Source organism: Aspergillus pseudoviridinutans (genome assembly GCF_018340605.1).
Source record: "Aspergillus pseudoviridinutans IFM 55266 DNA, scaffold_3, whole genome shotgun sequence".
Classification (NCBI taxonomy): Eukaryota; Fungi; Ascomycota; class Eurotiomycetes; order Eurotiales; family Aspergillaceae; genus Aspergillus; species Aspergillus pseudoviridinutans.
In genome coordinates, this window is record NW_025091283.1 from 1,450,349 (window position 1) to 1,469,102 (window position 18,754).

Sequence of the window (18,754 nt, forward strand, 5' to 3'; positions counted from 1 at the left end):
GAAGACTCTGCTCTGGATCAGTCACGTGCTAATATCCGGGGAAATTCAGACCCATACTATGTTCTTTGGACCAGGTGTCGGACTTCACTCGTATAGAAGGCTTGCTTTCCAATAATATATTTATAAATTCATCTTCACCTCCGTCTGGAAACCTCAAGCTCTCTATTTTCCTGTTCATTTTGCAGGGTTTGACACCAGCTCGCACACTAGATAATATCGCATCATGTGACATCAAGATTAGTCATTATGCGATTAACTCAAGTTACATCATATCCACGGGTCTACCATAATAAAGCTATCCAGTCCCCGTGGAAGTAGACCACCCCGTACTGCACTGAACCATTTGGATAGCAAAACAGGTCAATTGCTTACGATCGCTTTGACCTGCGTAGCTTCCCTCAGCCAACAATGCGTCTTCAATGACGAAACCCTCGATCCGTATACCGTTGACCGGTCCGCTGCCTCCACCGATTATTGTACCGCCATCTGCCAGCACACTTTCAGGAGCGATCAATGCCATCTTATCATTTTTCACAGCTCCTCCGTCCCCGTACCTTCGCGGAGTGGATGTTGGCCGACATTCCCAGGCCGTTCTTTTGACTGGTGCTGGTATTTCAGTAGCGTCTGGACTATCCGACTATCGAGGAGAAAACGGCACCTACGTCACGAACAAATCCTACAGACCTATATATTTTCACGAATTTGTTTCACGGCACGAGTCTCGCAAGAGATACTGGGCTCGAAGCTTTGTTGGGTGGCCTGGATTGCTGAAAGCTCAGCCCAACTCGACGCACCAGGCCATCCGGGACCTCGGCGCCAAGGGCTTCATCAGTTCCGTTGTGACGCAGAATGTTGACTCCTTCCACTCAATTGCACATCCCGAGCTATCGACCGTTGAGCTTCATGGCCACTTGAAGTCTGTTGTCTGCATTAGCTGTCGAAACCAATTCTCACGCGCTGAGTTTCAGAAGTCACTCGAGAGGCTCAACCCCGCCTGGGCGGAGTTTCTTGCCCGGATGGTCGAAGCAGGGGCGCTCGACACCAACAATCCAGAAGAACAGAGAAGGAAGGGGTTTAAGCTAAATCCAGATGGTGACGTGGACCTGGCTGAGGCTCCATACTCCACGTTTAGGTACCCGTCTTGTCCTACCTGCTTGGAGAACCCTCCAAGACTGAAGGACGGCACACGGGCCAGGGTAGAGGTGGAAAAGGATGGGGCATGGCTGTCTTCATCTACAGCTGGCATCCTGAAACCTGCGGTCGTCATGTTTGGGGAAAATATTGACTCTGGAGTGAAATCAGCTGCTGAAGAGGCCATCGATGATGCAGGGAGGCTACTGATTCTAGGAAGCAGTCTTGCTACGTATTCAGCATGGCGATTAGTTGAGAGAGCCCACAGGAGAGGGATGCCTATAGCCATAATCAATCTGGGAGGCGTCAGGAATGAATCGGTCCTATTTGGGACGAGTAGCGATGTCTCATCCTCCCATGTCCGTTGCAGCTTTCCGTCCGAGGCGATTCTTCCTCCTGTGGTGTCGCTGCTCCCCAATTTCAATTATGGATGAACGTATAGAGCCGAGAACTGTATGCCATGTACATTGGATATATTCAGAACAGGTTCATATATGCATAGGATTATAGATAATTAACACTTAGGGCCATCTATGTACCCCAGAAACAGTTTCTTGTTAAAAAGCACAACGGAACCAGAACTATATAGAACACCTTCGAATGTCACAAATAAAAGATGTTTACTTAAAATAGTGAAAATCTCTCAGATTCGATTATATAGATGGAAGATTGGTCAGTTACAGGCGCTGGAGTCCCTATTGATAGAGCCGCCCAGGTGGATAAGCAACCGCCCGCGATTTGCCATCCCAAGATAGGCCGCGCGGGGCTGGTTCAAACAAGTTGCGATCAGATCACCTCCGAGCATGGACTATCGGACCCCATCCAGAACCGCAAGGGATTCTCKTTCAGAGTACAACAACCCTTCTTCTTTTTCTGAAATCGTATCTACCCTTGTGTCTCCCAAATCCTTTCTTTTCAGTAACCAACGCCCAAAGGCCTCGACCCAACAGACGTCCGTCACAAATAGAGGTACCATCTCTTCCCAGACGATGGACAAGGCGCAGCAACCCAGCTCTTTCCAGCAGCTGGAAAAGGTGTGTGACACTTCTATGACGGATGAAATATTGTAAAGGGAGGCCAGTACTAACTTGTGCTTCGTCTCTAGCTGGGTGAAGGTACATATGCTACCGTACGTTCGATTCTCCTTCCGTTTCCCCGCCTGCGCATCTCATTCAATTCTCCCAGCGATATTGACTCAATCTTTGCAGGTTTTTAAAGGACGCAACCGCCAGACCGGCGAGCTGGTGGCGTTGAAGGAGATTCATCTTGATTCGGAGGAAGGAACACCATCGACAGCCATTCGAGAGATCTCGTTGATGAAGGAATTGAAGCATGAGAGTATTGTTTCACTTTATGATGTGATTCATACGGAGAACAAGCTCATGCTTGTGTTCGAATATATGGATAAAGACCTGAAGAAGTACATGGATACACGAGGCGACCGAGGTCAGCTGGACCACGCCACGATCAAGTCATTTATGCACCAGCTTCTCAAGGGCATCGCCTTTTGTCATGAGAACCGGGTTCTCCATCGAGACCTCAAGCCTCAGAATCTCCTCATTAATAAGAAGGGTCAGCTCAAGTTGGGCGACTTCGGTCTGGCCCGTGCTTTCGGCATCCCTGTTAACACCTTCTCCAACGAAGTGGTGACACTGTGGTATCGTGCTCCGGACGTGCTGCTGGGCAGCAGAACGTATAACACAAGCATTGATATCTGGTCCGCCGGATGTATCATGGCAGAATTGTACACCGGCCGTCCTCTGTTCCCCGGGACGACCAACGAGGACCAATTGCAGAAGATCTTCCGTCTGATGGGCACACCGTCGGAGCGTTCGTGGCCCGGTATCTCTCAGCTACCGGAGTACAAGCCGAATTTCCACGTATATGCGACACAGGATCTGGGACTTATTCTGCCTCAGATTGACCCCCTTGGGCTCGATCTGCTGAATCGGATGCTTCAATTACGGCCGGAGATGCGCATTAGTGCAGCGGACGCACTGCAGCACCCTTGGTTCCATGACCTACCTCAATTACAGGCTCAGTTGCAGCAGCAGCAGCAACAACAACAGCAACAGCAACAGCAACAAATGGCTGGAGGTTACGGAGGGATGGTCCCACCACAGCAGGCGTACTAAATGTGTCAGGGAAACCCCCGATCAAATCGCCTCCTCTTACCTCTTTTTACTCCTGCTGAATTCATATTTCCAAAGTGGGCACAATGAGATGATGGTCATAGGTTCAACATGGGGGAGAGTGGCGTTATACCCGAGGAAGGACATCGGTGCTAATATTGGCAGCTTTTGACGTTTTGATATGCATGTTTGGCTTTTGCAAGAGACAAAGGTAGCCGACTTGTAGGGCATTGTGAATAGCGTTTTGTGTTCTATTTAAAGATTTACCATCTTTCAAGTACTGTACTAAGCGGTATCTTTGAAGCACAAGTATACAGATACGCTTATTTTTGCTCCGAGTTGTGATCTGATACGTAGACGCCGCAAACAAGGTGAAGAAAGAGACCGCTATGACCGGACAGTTAGGTGGTTTCTGATAGCTTCGAAGTTTCGCGAACCCCTTGCATGATTAAGAGAATCCGGTTATTCTACCACTGTCAAATAGAAAACTGGATCAGTCCAACATCATTGTTCTCAAGTTCAGCTGGGTGGACCACAATTAGGTAGAAAAGAAAGGTGTGGCGTCGGCTCGATTCACCTTAAAATAAAGCATTGACTGATCCACTACAGAGGGAGATACTATGGAGTACGTATTAGGTACTGATCGTCAATTCACACCTTTGTTCCAAGATGGTGAATGAATGTACACAGCCTTCTTCCTCCATCCTCGCTAAAAGATGCTTGTGAGGTTTGATATGCATAAGACGAGGGTGGATTTGCTTTTTCCTTTGTGTTTCGCTCTGCGTCCCTTTTTATTCCCATGGAGGCAGTCTTTATTCATAGTTACTTATGATAATTGAGGACCAATTCCTTGTGTTGATTCTATGAGCGACTATTTAGGTTTGCCAGAGTCTGAATGATGAATCATCCTGTTCGTATTTCCTGTCCATTAGAATAAAACCACTAGATCTAATACGAGAAGTACAGGGAACAGACTCGGGGATCAACATCCCCGCAAATTTCCCATGCTCCACTAGGCCACATGGAAGAAGAATGAGAAAGGCAGCTTAAGCTTAGCCACCGAATCTCTGACTTGGGATTGGCCGACTCAAGAAAATCTAGAAGACCGAATCGTTTCATGCTTTGTTCCCGCTCCGCTGACGACAGGCAGTCCTTCTGCTATCATTGGTAGCCCTCGAAATTGATTATTAGGTATCGAACATGGTTTGTCTTCCTTCGACAAGAGCATGTGAGCAGACTAGACTCCCTGCCGAGCAGTGGCTATATTATCCACAAGGGCCGAGTCCTGAATCCTGAAGGGACCTGTCTAATATTGATTCGATAAACTCTAAACAGAGTCTTGATATCATACACAGTTACGGACAAGGTTTCCCAAAGAGTCGATTCGCCTTCAGCCCTAAGTGTGCCACGGACTCTGATGAGACCTTGGATCGTACCTATCACTGTACTCTCTTCCATCTTTTCTTCCTTTACTGCCCCTCTCATTCCTTTTTCCTATTTTCCATTCCTTGCATAAATCTGACGAAGATCCTTGGATAGTGGCCGGTCTGATCAGCATGTTCTTGGCGTCATGACGCTCTCACAGCGAGAATTGTTCGCCATATCGACGACAGAACGTATATGCTCTGCGATCTCTGTCGCTGGAACAAGTATCATAATCATCTCTTTCCTCGCGTCGAGCTCCTTTCGCAAGCCGATCAATCGTCTTGTATTTTATGCGTCATGGGGAAATATCATGGCAAATGTAGCCACGATGATCTCTCAATCGGGCATCGCCTACGGGACAAGCAGCTGCCTTTGTCAGTTCCAGGCGTTTCTGATTCAATGGTCAGTAGCTCGGCCAGATTCCCGGTGTCTGGTGCTCATAGCTCATATGCTGATGGTTGATGTTCACATGTCGCAGGTTCATGCCCGCTGATGCGTTGTGGACTCTTGCGATGGCATGCAATGTCTACTTGACCTTCTTCCACAAATATAACTCAGAACAGCTGCGACAACTAGAGTGGAAATACGTGCTATTCTGCTATGGCCTCCCCTTCATACCGGCATTCGTTTATTTCTTCATAGAAACCGAGGCTCGAGGAAAGGTTTACGGCTCAGCCATAGTAAGTGCAACATTGTTGTAGGGGAATCAGTGCTGTGCCGAGTCACTCTCTAACTCGTTGTCGCTTAACAGCTCTGGTGCTGGGTCTCGCTCCCCTGGGATTTCCTTCGCATTGCGGTCTTCTATGGTCCAGTCTGGTTCGTCATTTTCTTGACATTTGCCATCTATCTGCGTGCTGGCAGAGTGATTTTTGAAAAACGACGGCAACTCGAGGAGGCTGGGTGTTCGGATTCTTGCGGCGAAATTGACAGTCCTATGGAGCCCGCTTTTTCCAAAAAGACAGAGATACATGTCACCAGCGAGATCACACATTCTGGAAGTGAATCCAATCGATTGACCATCACGAGTGCCAGCCATATACCGCATCGATACCTCAACCCATACTCGCCCTACTCTGTAACCATTGAAGGTGGCAGCGCCTCTGGCAACGACGAAAATGTGCCAATGCGGACTTTGAGAAGCAGCCAGCATGACCCATACGCTCAGCGTCGCGCGACGGCGAGAGACGTGAACTCGGCCGCTTGGGCCTATACCAAATATGCGATGCTTTTCTTCATCGCACTGCTTGTCACATGGGTCAGTTCAGCATCATCAACAATGGTGTGAGTAGCACGTTTGACTAATATTGATACTTGGAATAGGTACCCTCCACAATCAACAGATTGTACGCGTTGATCTATCCTCACAACGTCAACTTCGGCATGAATTATACGTCCAGTTTCGTCCTTCCACTACAAGGGTTTTGGAATAGTATCATCTACATATCGATCTCGTGGCCTGCGTTCAAAGAGGCTTTTGCAAAAATCAAATCGCGACATTCAGTACATAAAGGTTCATCCCAACACATCAGCACTGGACATGGGGCCGTCGGAAGGCTCCATTCTCATGGGAACGACAGCACTCGGGCATTGACGGGTTAACCTGTTTTGAAATAGTAATGGTTCCCAGGATAGTTTCTGTAGTTTTATATTGATTTTTTTTTTTAAAAAAAAAAAAATACCATAAATCAATGTCTGGTCCTGTCTGCGAACAGAGAAATCTATGTCGGACCGGACGGGACGGCGCATGGATACTACATGAATGTCACGTGTTTATCACGTACCCCTTCCTCGTAGATCCAATGTCCCACACCCCACAATCAACATCGCCAGACGGACCAATCTGTCTGCAAGATCACAACAAGAAGAATCGCCTTGAAGCGAAAATGGCAGAAGATACTCAATCCACCAATGCCAATCAACTACGACAAGCAGCTTCGCCCTCCCCGCCTCCTCCGGCTCCTGTCCCACTCACACCAGGCCCACGTGCGTCGCGTCTACAGCAAGTCTTCGGCCAGGCCCTCGCACGAACGTTGCGCGCGAATTCATACGCAAATTTTTCAGGGTGCTTTCCGACGCCTGCGAAACATGTCCCTGCTAGTTTGGAATCAGTATGGAGACAACTCAACGCGAAGCTCGAGGAGAGCGCGAAGGCGGAATTTGACGATATCATACGTGAACGTGACGCAGTGAGGCATCTGAATGAGCTCGATCGGCTGGTCGGGGAGGCAAGGCATAGGAGGGACAATGGTCAAGGCGAAAGTCGTGTAGCGTATGTCTTGTTGCTGATTGATGGGTTGTTCTTGGGTTACTGGTCTGCTAACCACTTGATACTGGATATAGTCCGCATACATTAACCCCGGACGAACTATATCGCGCGCATCTGACACCTTACCTGCAAGAAACCCAGTCGTCTTTGAACGCGAGAATTCAGGCAACCGAAGCTCAGAACGCAGAGCTAGCCCAGCATATACAAGGCCAGAGAGCGGAGATCGAAAGGCTACTGTTGAGTCTCGAGTCTATTGTTGCTGACGTGGAAGGTGCTGCGGCTGCAGCCTCGCACTTCAGCAAGGAGAATGGCCTTCGCCAAGAGGCATTAAAGATGGACGAAGAAGTCAAGGCCAGGCCAGAGATATGAACAGGCTCCAGGTGACTGAACACCTTGCACAAGCGACGAAAGTTTACTCTGATTCATGAATGGGTGTATGATTGTTTACGACAACAAAGCCTCCATATCCACGGGAGCCAACAGGCCGTCGTCCACAATGTCTTGAGCAACGGCTGTCAGCTCTTTAGGCGCGGCCGCCTTGAGCTGTTCCAGTTTATCCTTCTGGCCTCCCAGAGCGGCTGCGATCGCCTCTTTGCATGTCCCATCTCTTGTTTCCTCCATAGCTCCGTCTCTTCTTGCCAGTGCTGCAGCGCCTCGGTAATACGTTTGAGCGTTTTGCAGTAGTGTTGAGGTGTTTTGTTCCGCCACGACGTACTCCCATGGAGCCAGTCCGAGCMTCCATCTATGCATCTCTACGTCTCCCCTGGCCAAATGAATCTTCGGCAGATTGTTTGCGTCAGGGAGTTTCGAAGCTTTGGTCAATGCGTCCAGTGCAGTTGATAGCGATTGCCATCTCAAGTCCAATGATTTCGCAAGAGCCTCGGCGTCATGGGAAGGCGGGAGGTCAGTGAGTGCAGTGTTGAAAGATGTAAGCGCATCAGCTTTACTGCAAAGGCCGTCGGGATCGGCAGAGATGTCCAAATCTGGTCCAAAGGCACGCATGATTTCTCTGTGATATGTCTCCACCTCGATCCTTCCGCTGCGATAAACCAGCTCGTTCAAGGCGCATATAAACTTGGCTCGAGCCAAAGATGCCTCATATTGTCTTTCTGACCCCTCGAGATACACTGGAATCTTCTCTAGGAGATCGCAAGAGTACTCTTCAACCCAAGCAAGTCCCACTCCAGGATTAAACGTCAGCAGGTTGCTGAGTGTAGTGAGGGTATCCAGTTGCGCCACGGCCGTATCAACGAGGGTATTTTTGGTCACCGGCTCAATAACTGCCGCCCATTGCTCTTGCGGTTCTGAAGGACCTGATTCGCCTGCACTATCCATAGTTTCTTGAGCCTGCTTCAATTCCTCCTCAGGTGGTCCCATATACCCTGATTCCATCTGCTTCAATTGCTCTTGCATTTCGGTGTACCGCATCTCTTGCAGCACGAGACATCGTTGGAAAAGTTCGATGGCCTCTTGAAGAAGCTTAATTGCTCCTGAGAGCTGTTCGTCGGATGGGTGTTTTGTGTCGGTAGCTGCTTCTGCAAGACTCGTGAGCACTTGCGCGGTGTTGAAGAGTGCATCTGCGTTGTCTTGTTCCAGATTGAGGGCCTCTCTATGCGATCGTAACGCTATCTGCAAGGCATCCAGCAATGGAGCAGGTAATTGGGCAGCTAATTTAGGGTGCTGAGTGATTTCATACTGGAGACGTGCTCTAAGAGCTGTCAGTAGAGAAACATAGGTTCTCCCGTTGGGCATATTGACGGAAGAGACGTAGCTACTCAGCGGAAGGTTCGGACATACTTATTATAAGCCAGGTCGAACGCCTGAGGATGTTTTTGCAAGCCTTCATCATAAATTGCGATTGCCCGCATGAAAAAGCGCAAGGATTTGGCAGCATCGCCAGCACGCCACTTCTCCCCGCCCTCTTCCTGTTCGACTCCGGCTGGACAAGGTCAGATGAATTAGGGTTACATTCGACAATATGAATGGACTAGACCGTACTCGGCGGACGGCACGAGATTACCTACCCGCTAGAAATTCATCAGCAGTCTCTGGTGCCTGTTGGATATCAGCAGTTGCACGGTTGTGGTGCATATGGTCATGAATATAACTACCCGCTGCGCCGCTTTCTTCTTTGATTTAGATTCCTTCAAGAAAGCCTTGGGTTTCGGCATTTCGGTGGATCATGCAGGGAATGTAAGTAACTTCGACAATGATGCGCCGCTTTTCGTCGGTAAATAACCAGGCGCGATCGATTTATTAGCGAGGCTTTTCCCTGAGCTAGGTTGATGGATCAGATGTTTTTTCCCCCATTTGAACGGAGGGGTCAAGATTCACGGGTACTGCTGTTATTATGATGGACCGCCTTTAATACCGCTTGGGTTACAGGCATTTTGACACAAAATGTCTCAACGATTATAATCAGACACTGGTTCTTGCTCCGAACTTCTTCAATTTCAATTCAAGAGGTGCTCTACAATCGTTGCATATCCCTCCATGCTGTCTCACTGTGCTGGATACACTAAATAGAACATAGCGAATTGCCAGGCCGCATTGTAACACTGAAGGCAGACAAATTGCATTGCAGGGTTACTGAAATCATACATTTCTATCAAGCTTGCTTCATTATTGACTGTGGCAAGTACAGACCATATGGAATATACCTATTTACATGTGGATATCTCATCCACTGGCTTAAGAGCGATATCCGGGGGTGGAAAGAAGTAAGGTAGAGATGTGTTTCATCATGAAATCATAACTGTAGTGTAGAGTCTATTATAATAATAATAGGTTCAACCTCTTACGACATACTTCCGTATTAAATTCTGGTGCGACATCACGGATAGAAAGCTACACTACCTCTGAGAGGTAGATTGTTGGAAATCTTGCGGATCACCTCGCGTGGCTGTCAGGACTATCAATTGGATGTGGCACGTGGAGAAGAACCTTGGAGTAAAAGTACCTAATTAACGAATGGCCTCACCCTGGGTAATTCTTATGCCGTCACCATTACAACGATGACTAGATCATCCGGTGTTGGAATATCTTTTCTTCGCCATGATCAGAGAAGAGCCATTCACCGAGTCTGATGATTTTCCAGGCAAAACAAACTCCCACAGATAGGATGAGATTCAGCTAGAGATGCGAGGCTCTGGAACTGGTGATCGCTTTTTGCGCTCAACAGTGGGAAAAAAAGGAGCGCGAAAACAAAAGATAAAATCAGATAAAATCAGATAAAATCCGTTGGAATTTGTAGCCTGCAGCGTATGGGCTGATTTTCATTGTATGGCGCAGAATTCAGTCTTCCACCAGGGACGCGCCTTGACCTCATGCTGGATGTGATGCCTCCATTTTCAAAGCGCTTCAATTTTTGAGTTTCTTTTTGAGAAGGTTTTTGCAGCGCATTGATCTGCATCTGGCTTCTGGATAATCATATGCAGAAAGCTAATGCCGAACTGGGTAGATATCTTACACCTTCGGAAGTGCCTTAGCACCTGTAGTTTGACTCTTGACTAAGTTGACTTTCTCTCTGCGCCCCCTTTGACCCACCCGGCACATCCACTTTACTCATCCCCAGCTCTCCTGAGTTCTGACTTCTGAGTCCTTTTGGCCTGCATGTCCTACGGAGTAGCTTTCTCATCGCCATTTCTCTGCTCCCCTGGTCTAATATAATACTAATCAGCCAGAGTATCTCATCCGCATACAAACTCCCCCGAGATCATCGTCATCCCACAATAACCCACGCTATCAAGGTCTCCGCCTCGTTCGGATCTGTTTTCACTGAGCAGCGCGCGGGATACCTCACTGCTTAGATTATTATTAGGTATGGGATCCTTACCACTACTGTCTTGTTCATTCAATTAAAGCATCCGTACCGGAGTCTTGCCGTCCCTTTATGAGTTTGTGCTATCAATAATGATAATCAGCTATATTTTTTTCCCCTTCCTCTCTCTCTTCCCCCATCCCCCCTCTTATCCCGACAAGTCATATCTATTCGTCTGTTTCCAGTCTACTTGACTAACTCGCGCGGCATTCAGGGAAAATAGCGCGATCTTGCAAGTCTTCCTCTTTTCGACCGAGAAGTGCAATACACTAGTACCCTACTCCCTCAATCAATCAACCCGCAATTCAAACCACCAATATCTATACCATCAGGATGGCCAGACAAACCTCATTGGACTCGGAGCGACCTATCATGGCCAAATCTGTAAGTTCCTCTACGTCTTTCCATTCTGCGTGTTGTATTACCTCGTGACAGTCGTCTAACCCGGCGCAGAATCGCACGTCCAAGAGATTTTCAACCGTGAGCGGTTCTCCATCACTTGCACCATCGGAACAGACTATCGGAAGCCTACCTAGTGGTGATCCCAGACTGGCTGAATTCAATCACCTGCGCGATGGGCTCGAGCGTCTAGAGAACAAACCACTTCTGAAGCAACGCTTCGTCCCTACACCAGAGAAAAGTGACAACCTTAGCAAGCTGGCCCTTGGTGCAAAGGTTGAACGCGCGCTGGGGCGAAGAATGACTGGTCAAGATGCCATCATGAGGAAGCCCGTTCTGGATGAGAAGGTCGCTGCTTCGGAGACCACAGCAGCTTGAGCTCTTCACCCGAGAGCCCAGGCTTTCCCTTTCCATTTTTGCCCTCAGATCGTTTGTATCCGAACCTTGCTTTCGATATGCCTGCCCTGTACGCTTGGGCTGTTAGTCACTTTTCCATGACGGAATCTGTAAACGAGTGTGATACCTGTTCTCTACCATATCATGTCCATCATACCCCCTTCTTTTCCGAGTCAGTTGTTTGATGCGTTCTCTGGTGTTTGCGATTCCTCATTCATTGTTAAGATTTCTGCTGCTTCATCGCCTTCTTTTTTACCCCTAACTTTTTCTCTTCTCGCTTGTATATCCATGTTATGGTTGATGAGCGCCTTTCTTTGAGACTGTCAATAGAACATATCTGAATGGCACTGTAATTATTCTCGTTTGCTTTGTTTGTTCTTTAATGGACCTTCTGCTGTGCGCACAACACTGAATTGTCATTGAGTGAATGAGCTCATATGTAAGATAAGATTATTAGCGCCTATATAGCCTAAAGCGTCTGTGAGGCTCATTTGATACTATCATGTCTCTATGAGTACTACATACTATAATAACCGGCTGATGGAAGCGGAGCGCACATTGGGAAGGCGGTGAAGTAAGAACTGAAACAGACTCTGGCACTTTTCCCTTTGGCTTCGAAGAAGGCGAATTTGCACTTCCCCAACTAAGCTGAACAAGACAAGCAAAAAAGCAACTTCTTCCATCCCGGAGGCATCATCATCCTCATCATCCACCCACAACTCATTCTTATTTAGCTTCTCTCCGCAAGAATTTCTTAAATTTCTTTCTTCTCGAAACCTCCCTCAGCGGACTCCTGATTCTTTTCTCCGTTCTTCCTTCCATTGAGCTTTCAATCTATTTACCCTTCGAATTCTTATCGCTTTTCCCAATTGAACGTCTAATCCCCAACTTGATTGGAAATCGCACAGATTCTTCTCCGTTCCGCTTCATTTTGACCACCACGTACGACCTCCTACAGAATCCGTCGCAGTACTCTTTCTCCTTCTTCTTTGACTTGCATCTGAGCTACTGCATTTATTTTCTTTGCATCTAGCATTGTGGGTATCCCTCACAATCCCTGGCCTCTCGCCAAATTCCTATCCATCAAACACATTATTATTTAGTCTGCTTGTTACTAACCTGCAATTCCATAATTAACAGACGAGCCACGAAGAGGAAAAGTTATCTCATTCTAGATTCCTTCCTCTTTTTTCACTTATTGTCGCCTTCGTCACATAGAAGCTTTCTGCCATTGTCCATATACTTTTGGCCTCCCAAGACCTTTTCTTCAACTCGTCTCCCACTGCAGAATCTTACACAATGTCCGACACGACCCAGCCTCCTATGAACGGCAACTACCCCGCGCAACATGCGTATCCTGACTCCTACAGCCACGCCCATACTGCTGTGACCAGTGTGTCCAACTTCCAGCCGGCGCAGTCATCTACCCCCACCAATGCCCCTCCTAACGACCAGAAGAATGGAATATCCAAGGATGAGGTTGGGTGGTACTTCGTTGAGCAGTACTATACCAACATGAGCCGTAGCCCAGAGAAGCTGCACCTCTTCTACTCCCGGCGGTCGCAGCTCGTCTTTGGTACCGAGGCAGAGTCGGTTCCTGTCGCAGTCGGCCAGAAGGTGAGTTCGATGCGTCTCGGATTAGTTGCGCCCTAAGAACATTGCTAACTTGACTACCCATTCGCTCAGGCAATCAACGAGAAATTCAAGCAGCTTGACTTCCAGGACTGTAAAGTTCGTGTCTTGAACGTTGATTCTCAGGCGTCATTTGATAACATCCTGATTTCCGTCATTGGTGAAATTTCCAACAAATCCGAACCGTCCCGGAAGTTTGTGCAGACTTTCGTGCTCGCCGAGCAGCCCAACGGCTACTATGTTCTCAATGATATCTTCCGGTACTTGGTCGATGAGGAGGAGGAGATTGTAAATGAGGAGGCCGCTCCGGCTGAAGCCCCCGCCGCTCCCGCGGTCCCGGCTGAGGAGCAGGTCGCGGAAGCTGCTGAGGAACCTGCCGCTGCTGAGGCTGCACCTGAAGTGACCGAAGCCCAGGTTACTGACGAAGCAGCTGCCGCTCAGGTGGACGAGAAACTTGAGCAGGTCCAGGAGAACGGCGAACCAACACAGATCAACGGAGCTACTGCGGAAGAGCCGGAGGCTCCGCAAGAAGCTCCCGTCCCGGTCGAGCCTGAAGCTGCGGCGCCGGAAAGGCCCGCAACTCCCCAGCCTGCCCAATCTGAGCCTGTGAAGAAGGAGGCTCCTGTGCCTGGAAAGGAGACCGCTGCCCCAGCAAAGGCTGTTCCCAAGACTTGGGCCACCATTGCATCCAAATCTGGGGCTTCAGCTCCAGTTGTCCCTGCTATTCCCGTTGCCCCGCCTAAGTCTAGTCCTGCTCCTGCCGCGTCTCAGCCTTCCCCTGCTCCTGCCCCGTCTCAGCCTGCTCCTACTGCTGCTTCTGCTCCTGCAGCTGCGGCCGCTGAAAGCACTACCGAGCAACCGACTTCTACTGATGGTGCTGGCTGGCAGACTGCTGGTCACGATCATAAGAAAACCCAATCTCGTGCCGCCGAAGAGCAGAACGTCCTTGCATACATCAAGAATGTCAATGAGAAGGTCGATGCCAGCTTGCTCAAGCAAACTCTCTCTCGTTTCGGAAAGCTCAAGTACTTTGATGTGAGCCGCCAGAAGGTATGTAGACCATTGAACTTTCAACAATTTAAAGCGGACTCGAACTGACCTGGATGTTTCTTTCGCAAAGAACTGCGCCTTCGTTGAGTTTGCAGAGCCTGCCGGTTACGCAGCTGCCGTTGCTGCAAACCCTCACCAAATCGGATCTGAACAAATATTTGTTGAAGAACGTCGTCCCCGCGGTAACGCTTATGGCGGCAATCCTAACTACGGTGCTGGCCGTGGTGGCGCAGGTCGTGGCCGCGGTGACCGTGCTGGCAACCAGGGCCGTGGTGGCTTCCAGCGCGACGGACGTGGCGGCTTTGCTCCCCGTGGCCGTGGAGGAAACGTGAACGGCAAGCCCCGCAACCAGCCTCAGGCTGCTTAAAGGGGTCTGTTGAAGATTCTCTTTTTCACGTTCCACGATTCTTAACCCTTTCTCCTGGTCCAAAGCAGCATATCAGGTTGAGGTGCTACGGTGCTTCCAGGGCATGTATTACTCACATCTACTCATAATGACATCCATGTGTTATGTGGACCCCCTCTATCACACTGCATATTAGCGGTTGGAAAAGTTCTTATGTCATTTCCTCACTGGGAATCCCTTTTCCCCGTTTCCTTGGTCATTTGATATATGACTTCTATTTCCTATCATTGTACTCTCATGACCTATTTTACCTCTTCTCTTTGCCTTTCCTAGCATAGCGAGATCGAAGGCCAACTGTGTTCTGATTGTTCACTATTTATTATCCTTTTACTAGTCCGAGTGTTTTTTTCCAGGTGCGTGTTTTGTTGATCACATCGTCTCGAATTGATGAATTGTAAATGGATGATTTATGGCTGTCTCCGTCGTTTGATATGGTTTTCCTTTCGCTGGGGTTGCAATAGGTGGCGAGCCGGTTCACCAGTGAGGAATGGCCTTGGACCAGAGAACCTACATAGCTTACAAGTCGAGAGGAGGCCAGGTGTGCTCTCGCTACGAGCAGCATTGGCGGGGTGTGTAATAATAATAACGGATATTTCACCATTGTTGAGCCGATGCCTAAGGTACAGACCTGACCAGATCCAAGACGACCACTCATTTTAGATGATGATCAAATGTCTCTTCCTTGTGGTCGAGGCTGGACATATCAGATAGCTCTACAGAAAGCGTACTTCAGAGCAGCCCAGTTATCTGTTTTGCCAGGTTGATCTGACAGGTCAGGTGGATAATGAGGCTTGCCCGGGTAAACCTCCAGATGGTCCAAGCAACAGAGCAGAACCTGTGAAAGTTCTTCAGGCGGCAAGCTCTGTTATCCAAGGGACATAGTGGCCATGACAGTCCTATTATTATTGTTATCAAGAATTTGGTATGTAGAGGATACCTAAGCTGTTTGAGGACCTGGAGAAGCGGTATACAAATGCAGCCTTGTGATTGGTTCCGCCAGTGTCTAGACAGTGKAGCGGAACGTTCTAGATTACTAGCCTGAGGCAGTCAGGCAAGTCAGAAATAGAATCGCTGAGATATGGCCAGCGGACGGGGAAATGGGAAGACCAAAGGAAGAGAAAGCCAAGATTGAGGTGGAAGGGGAACCGGATGAAGCTTCTAGATCCCCAGATACAATTCAGCAGCCTGGTAGATAGGGGCTACGAGCATCTCCAGCTCGTCAGAAGGCGCTGGAACCTTGATGGAAGCTCGACCAGTGGAACAGCGGAGAGCAATGGAAGTTGCTGGATTGCCGTAGAAACACCGCATCGAAATTTTGTCTCCCTCAGCCCAGAGAACATTAAGTCGGCCGTTCCCCCTTCAGCTATTTCTCTTCTCTCCTCAGTCATATCTTGTTCTCTTCTTCTCAAGTCTCACTCTCAAACCTACTTTCCTCTCTCCCCCTTTGACTCCTTCGCTTCATCTCTCTGCGAACGTTTGCTTACCTCTCTACCTACCGCTCTTTCACGAATCCACCTGTCTACCTTTATGTAAGTCCTCGTCGCTTGCCCCTCTGTCAGTTTGGACAGTTTCTGTCCCCCAACTGCCTCAGATAAATAGAAGTTGAAATTCTCGGGCGGGCCTAGCTAATACACCGTCAAACATCAGAATCTATATTTCTCATATCTCGCTCTCCATCCGCCATCATCATGTCTTCCGAAACCTTTGAATTCCAGGCTGAGATCTCTCAGCTTCTCTCGCTGATCATCAACACTGTCTACTCCAACAAGGAGATCTTCCTGCGAGAACTTATCTCGAACGCCTCCGATGCCCTTGACAAGATCCGCTACCAGTCCTTGTCGGATCCTACTAAGCTCGACTCGGGCAAGGACCTCCGCATCGACATCATCCCCGACAAGGAGAACAAGACCCTCACCATTCGTGATACCGGTATTGGTATGACCAAGGCTGTAAGTTCGCTCCGGCAGTATCAACTGCAAATTCGTGGTTGAAGTAATCAGATTGACTGATTTTGCTTGTAGGATTTGATCAACAACCTCGGCACCATTGCCCGTTCTGGCACCAAGCAGTTCATGGAGGCTCTCTCCGCCGGTGCTGATATCTCCATGATTGGTCAGTTCGGTGTTGGTTTCTACTCTGCTTATCTTGTTGCCGACCGCGTCACCGTCATCTCCAAGAACAACGATGATGAGCAGTACATCTGGGAGTCCGCCGCTGGTGGCACCTTCACTCTCACCCAGGATACCGAGGGCGAGCAGCTCGGCCGTGGTACCAAGATCATTCTGCACTTGAAGGATGAGCAGACCGACTACTTGAACGAGAGCCGTATCAAGGAGGTTGTTCGCAAGCACTCCGAGTTCATCTCCTACCCTATCTATCTCCACGTCCTAAAGGAGACTGAGAAGGAGGTCCCTGACGAGGAGGCTGAGGAGACCAAGGAGGAAGAGGGTGAAGAGAAGAAGGCCAAGATCGAGGAGGTCGACGAGGAGGAGGAGAAGAAGGAGAAGAAGAAGACCAAGACTGTCAAGGAGAGCAAGATCGAGGAGGAGGAGCTCAACAAGACCAAGCCTATCTGGACTCGCAACCCTGCCGACATCACCCAGGAGGAGTATGCCGCCTTCTACAAGTCCCTCTCCAACGACTGGGAGGATCATCTCGCTGTCAAGCACTTCTCGGTTGAGGGTCAGCTTGAATTCCGTGCTATCCTCTACGTTCCCAAGCGTGCTCCTTTCGACCTCTTCGAGACTAAGAAGACCAAGAACAACATCAAGCTCTACGTCCGTCGTGTCTTCATCACTGACGACGCCACCGACCTCATCCCCGAGTGGCTGAGCTTCATCAAGGGTGTTGTCGACTCTGAGGATCTGCCTCTCAACCTGTCTCGTGAGACTCTCCAGCAGAACAAGATCATGAAGGTCATCAAGAAGAACATTGTGAAGAAGACTCTTGAACTGTTCAACGAGATTGCCGAGGATCGTGAGCAGTTCGACAAGTTCTACTCTGCTTTCAGCAAGAACATCAAGCTCGGAATCCACGAAGATGCTCAGAACCGCCAGACTCTTGCCAAGCTGCTCCGCTACCAGTCTACTAAGTCTGGTGATGAGGCCACCTCCCTCGCCGACTACGTCACCCGCATGCCTGAACACCAGAAGCAGATCTACTACATCACTGGCGAGTCTATCAAGGCTGTTGCCAAGTCTCCCTTCCTTGACAGCCTCAAGCAGAAGAACTTTGAGGTCCTGTTCCTGGTTGACCCCATCGATGAGTACGCCTTCACTCAGCTGAAGGAGTTCGATGGCAAGAAGCTGGTCGACATCACCAAGGACTTCGAGCTCGAGGAAACCGAGGAAGAGAAGGCCGAGCGCGAGAAGGAGGAGAAGGAGTACGAGAATCTGGCTAAGAGCCTCAAGAACATCCTTGGCGACAAGGTCGAGAAGGTCGTCGTGTCCCACAAGCTCGTCGGCTCTCCTTGCGCTATCCGCACTGGCCAATTCGGTTGGTCCGCCAACATGGAGCGTATCATGAAGGCTCAGGCTCTGCGTGACACCTCCATGAGCTCTTACATGTCCTCTAAGAAGACTTTCGAGATCTCTCCCAAGTCCTCTATCATCAAGGAGCTGAAGAAGAAGGTTGAGGCCGACGGTGAGAACGATCGCACTGTCAAGTCCATCACCCAGCTGCTCTTCGAGACCTCCCTCCTTGTTTCCGGCTTCACCATCGAGGAGCCTGCCAGCTTCGCTGAGCGTATTCACAAGCTCGTGTCTCTTGGTCTGAACATTGATGAGGAGGCCGAGACCGCCGAGGAGAAAGCCACCGAGGAGGCTGCTCCTGCCGAGGCCACCACTGGCGAGAGCGCTATGGAGGAGGTTGACTAGACGGTTGCTCTCTAATGTAATATTTTACGACCTTTTCAAACCTGTTCCAGCGGTATTTGCATCAGGACTAATCACTGAACGATATTGCTTTCTTCGGTTGATGGGAACGGCAGGAGATGGTATATCCTGAATGATGATGTGATTCACAGCAAATGGCGTTCTTGAGCGTTTTTCTTTTTACTCGAGTTACTTCGACTTCAGAATTTTGTTCTTAATGTTTCT

General features: G+C 49.1%; 8 protein-coding genes across 8 annotated transcripts; 7 read left to right on the forward strand and 1 right to left on the reverse strand.

Moving 5' to 3' along the window:
• Nucleotides 1-419: 419 nt before the first annotated feature.
• On the forward strand, nt 420-1,565 carry Asppvi_004257 (putative SIR2 family histone deacetylase; the record flags this gene model as incomplete). Its single annotated transcript, XM_043300212.1, has 1 exon — nt 420-1,565. One exon carries the CDS (start codon nt 420-422, stop codon nt 1,563-1,565), a length of 1,146 nt encoding a protein of 381 aa, XP_043156147.1.
• Nucleotides 1,566-2,120: 555 nt separating this feature from the next.
• Asppvi_004258 (cyclin-dependent serine/threonine-protein kinase phoA) lies at nt 2,121-3,266 on the forward strand (the record flags this gene model as incomplete). Its single annotated transcript, XM_043300213.1, has 2 exons — nt 2,121-2,165; nt 2,340-3,266. The coding sequence occupies 2 exons, from the start codon at nt 2,121-2,123 to the stop codon at nt 3,264-3,266; spliced, it is 972 nt and encodes a 323-aa protein (XP_043156148.1).
• A 1,750-nt stretch (nt 3,267-5,016) lies between these two features.
• Asppvi_004259 (putative cAMP receptor-like protein) lies at nt 5,017-6,287 on the forward strand (the record flags this gene model as incomplete). Its single annotated transcript, XM_043300214.1, has 4 exons — nt 5,017-5,090; nt 5,167-5,368; nt 5,440-5,943; nt 6,009-6,287. The coding sequence occupies 4 exons, from the start codon at nt 5,017-5,019 to the stop codon at nt 6,285-6,287; spliced, it is 1,059 nt and encodes a 352-aa protein (XP_043156149.1).
• Nucleotides 6,288-6,487: 200 nt separating this feature from the next.
• On the forward strand, nt 6,488-7,323 carry Asppvi_004260 (PMF1/NNF1 family protein; the record flags this gene model as incomplete). The annotated part of the gene is made up of 2 exons (XM_043300215.1): nt 6,488-6,957; nt 7,029-7,323. The coding sequence occupies 2 exons, from the start codon at nt 6,488-6,490 to the stop codon at nt 7,321-7,323; spliced, it is 765 nt and encodes a 254-aa protein (XP_043156150.1).
• Nucleotides 7,324-7,398: 75 nt separating this feature from the next.
• Nucleotides 7,399-9,125, reverse strand: Asppvi_004261 (uncharacterized protein; the record flags this gene model as incomplete). Its single annotated transcript, XM_043300216.1, has 4 exons — nt 7,399-8,662; nt 8,752-8,893; nt 8,979-9,009; nt 9,066-9,125. The coding sequence occupies 4 exons, from the start codon at nt 9,123-9,125 to the stop codon at nt 7,399-7,401; spliced, it is 1,497 nt and encodes a 498-aa protein (XP_043156151.1).
• A 1,982-nt stretch (nt 9,126-11,107) lies between these two features.
• Nucleotides 11,108-11,551, forward strand: Asppvi_004262 (uncharacterized protein; the record flags this gene model as incomplete). Its single annotated transcript, XM_043300217.1, has 2 exons — nt 11,108-11,158; nt 11,228-11,551. The coding sequence occupies 2 exons, from the start codon at nt 11,108-11,110 to the stop codon at nt 11,549-11,551; spliced, it is 375 nt and encodes a 124-aa protein (XP_043156152.1).
• Nucleotides 11,552-12,868: 1,317 nt separating this feature from the next.
• Nucleotides 12,869-14,618, forward strand: Asppvi_004263 (NTF2 and RRM domain protein; the record flags this gene model as incomplete). The annotated part of the gene is made up of 3 exons (XM_043300218.1): nt 12,869-13,186; nt 13,256-14,251; nt 14,322-14,618. The coding sequence occupies 3 exons, from the start codon at nt 12,869-12,871 to the stop codon at nt 14,616-14,618; spliced, it is 1,611 nt and encodes a 536-aa protein (XP_043156153.1).
• A 1,727-nt stretch (nt 14,619-16,345) lies between these two features.
• Nucleotides 16,346-18,532, forward strand: hsp90 (chaperone Hsp90; the record flags this gene model as incomplete). Its single annotated transcript, XM_043300219.1, has 2 exons — nt 16,346-16,606; nt 16,679-18,532. 2 exons carry the CDS (start codon nt 16,346-16,348, stop codon nt 18,530-18,532), a joined length of 2,115 nt encoding a protein of 704 aa, XP_043156154.1.
• Nucleotides 18,533-18,754: the final 222 nt, after the last annotated feature.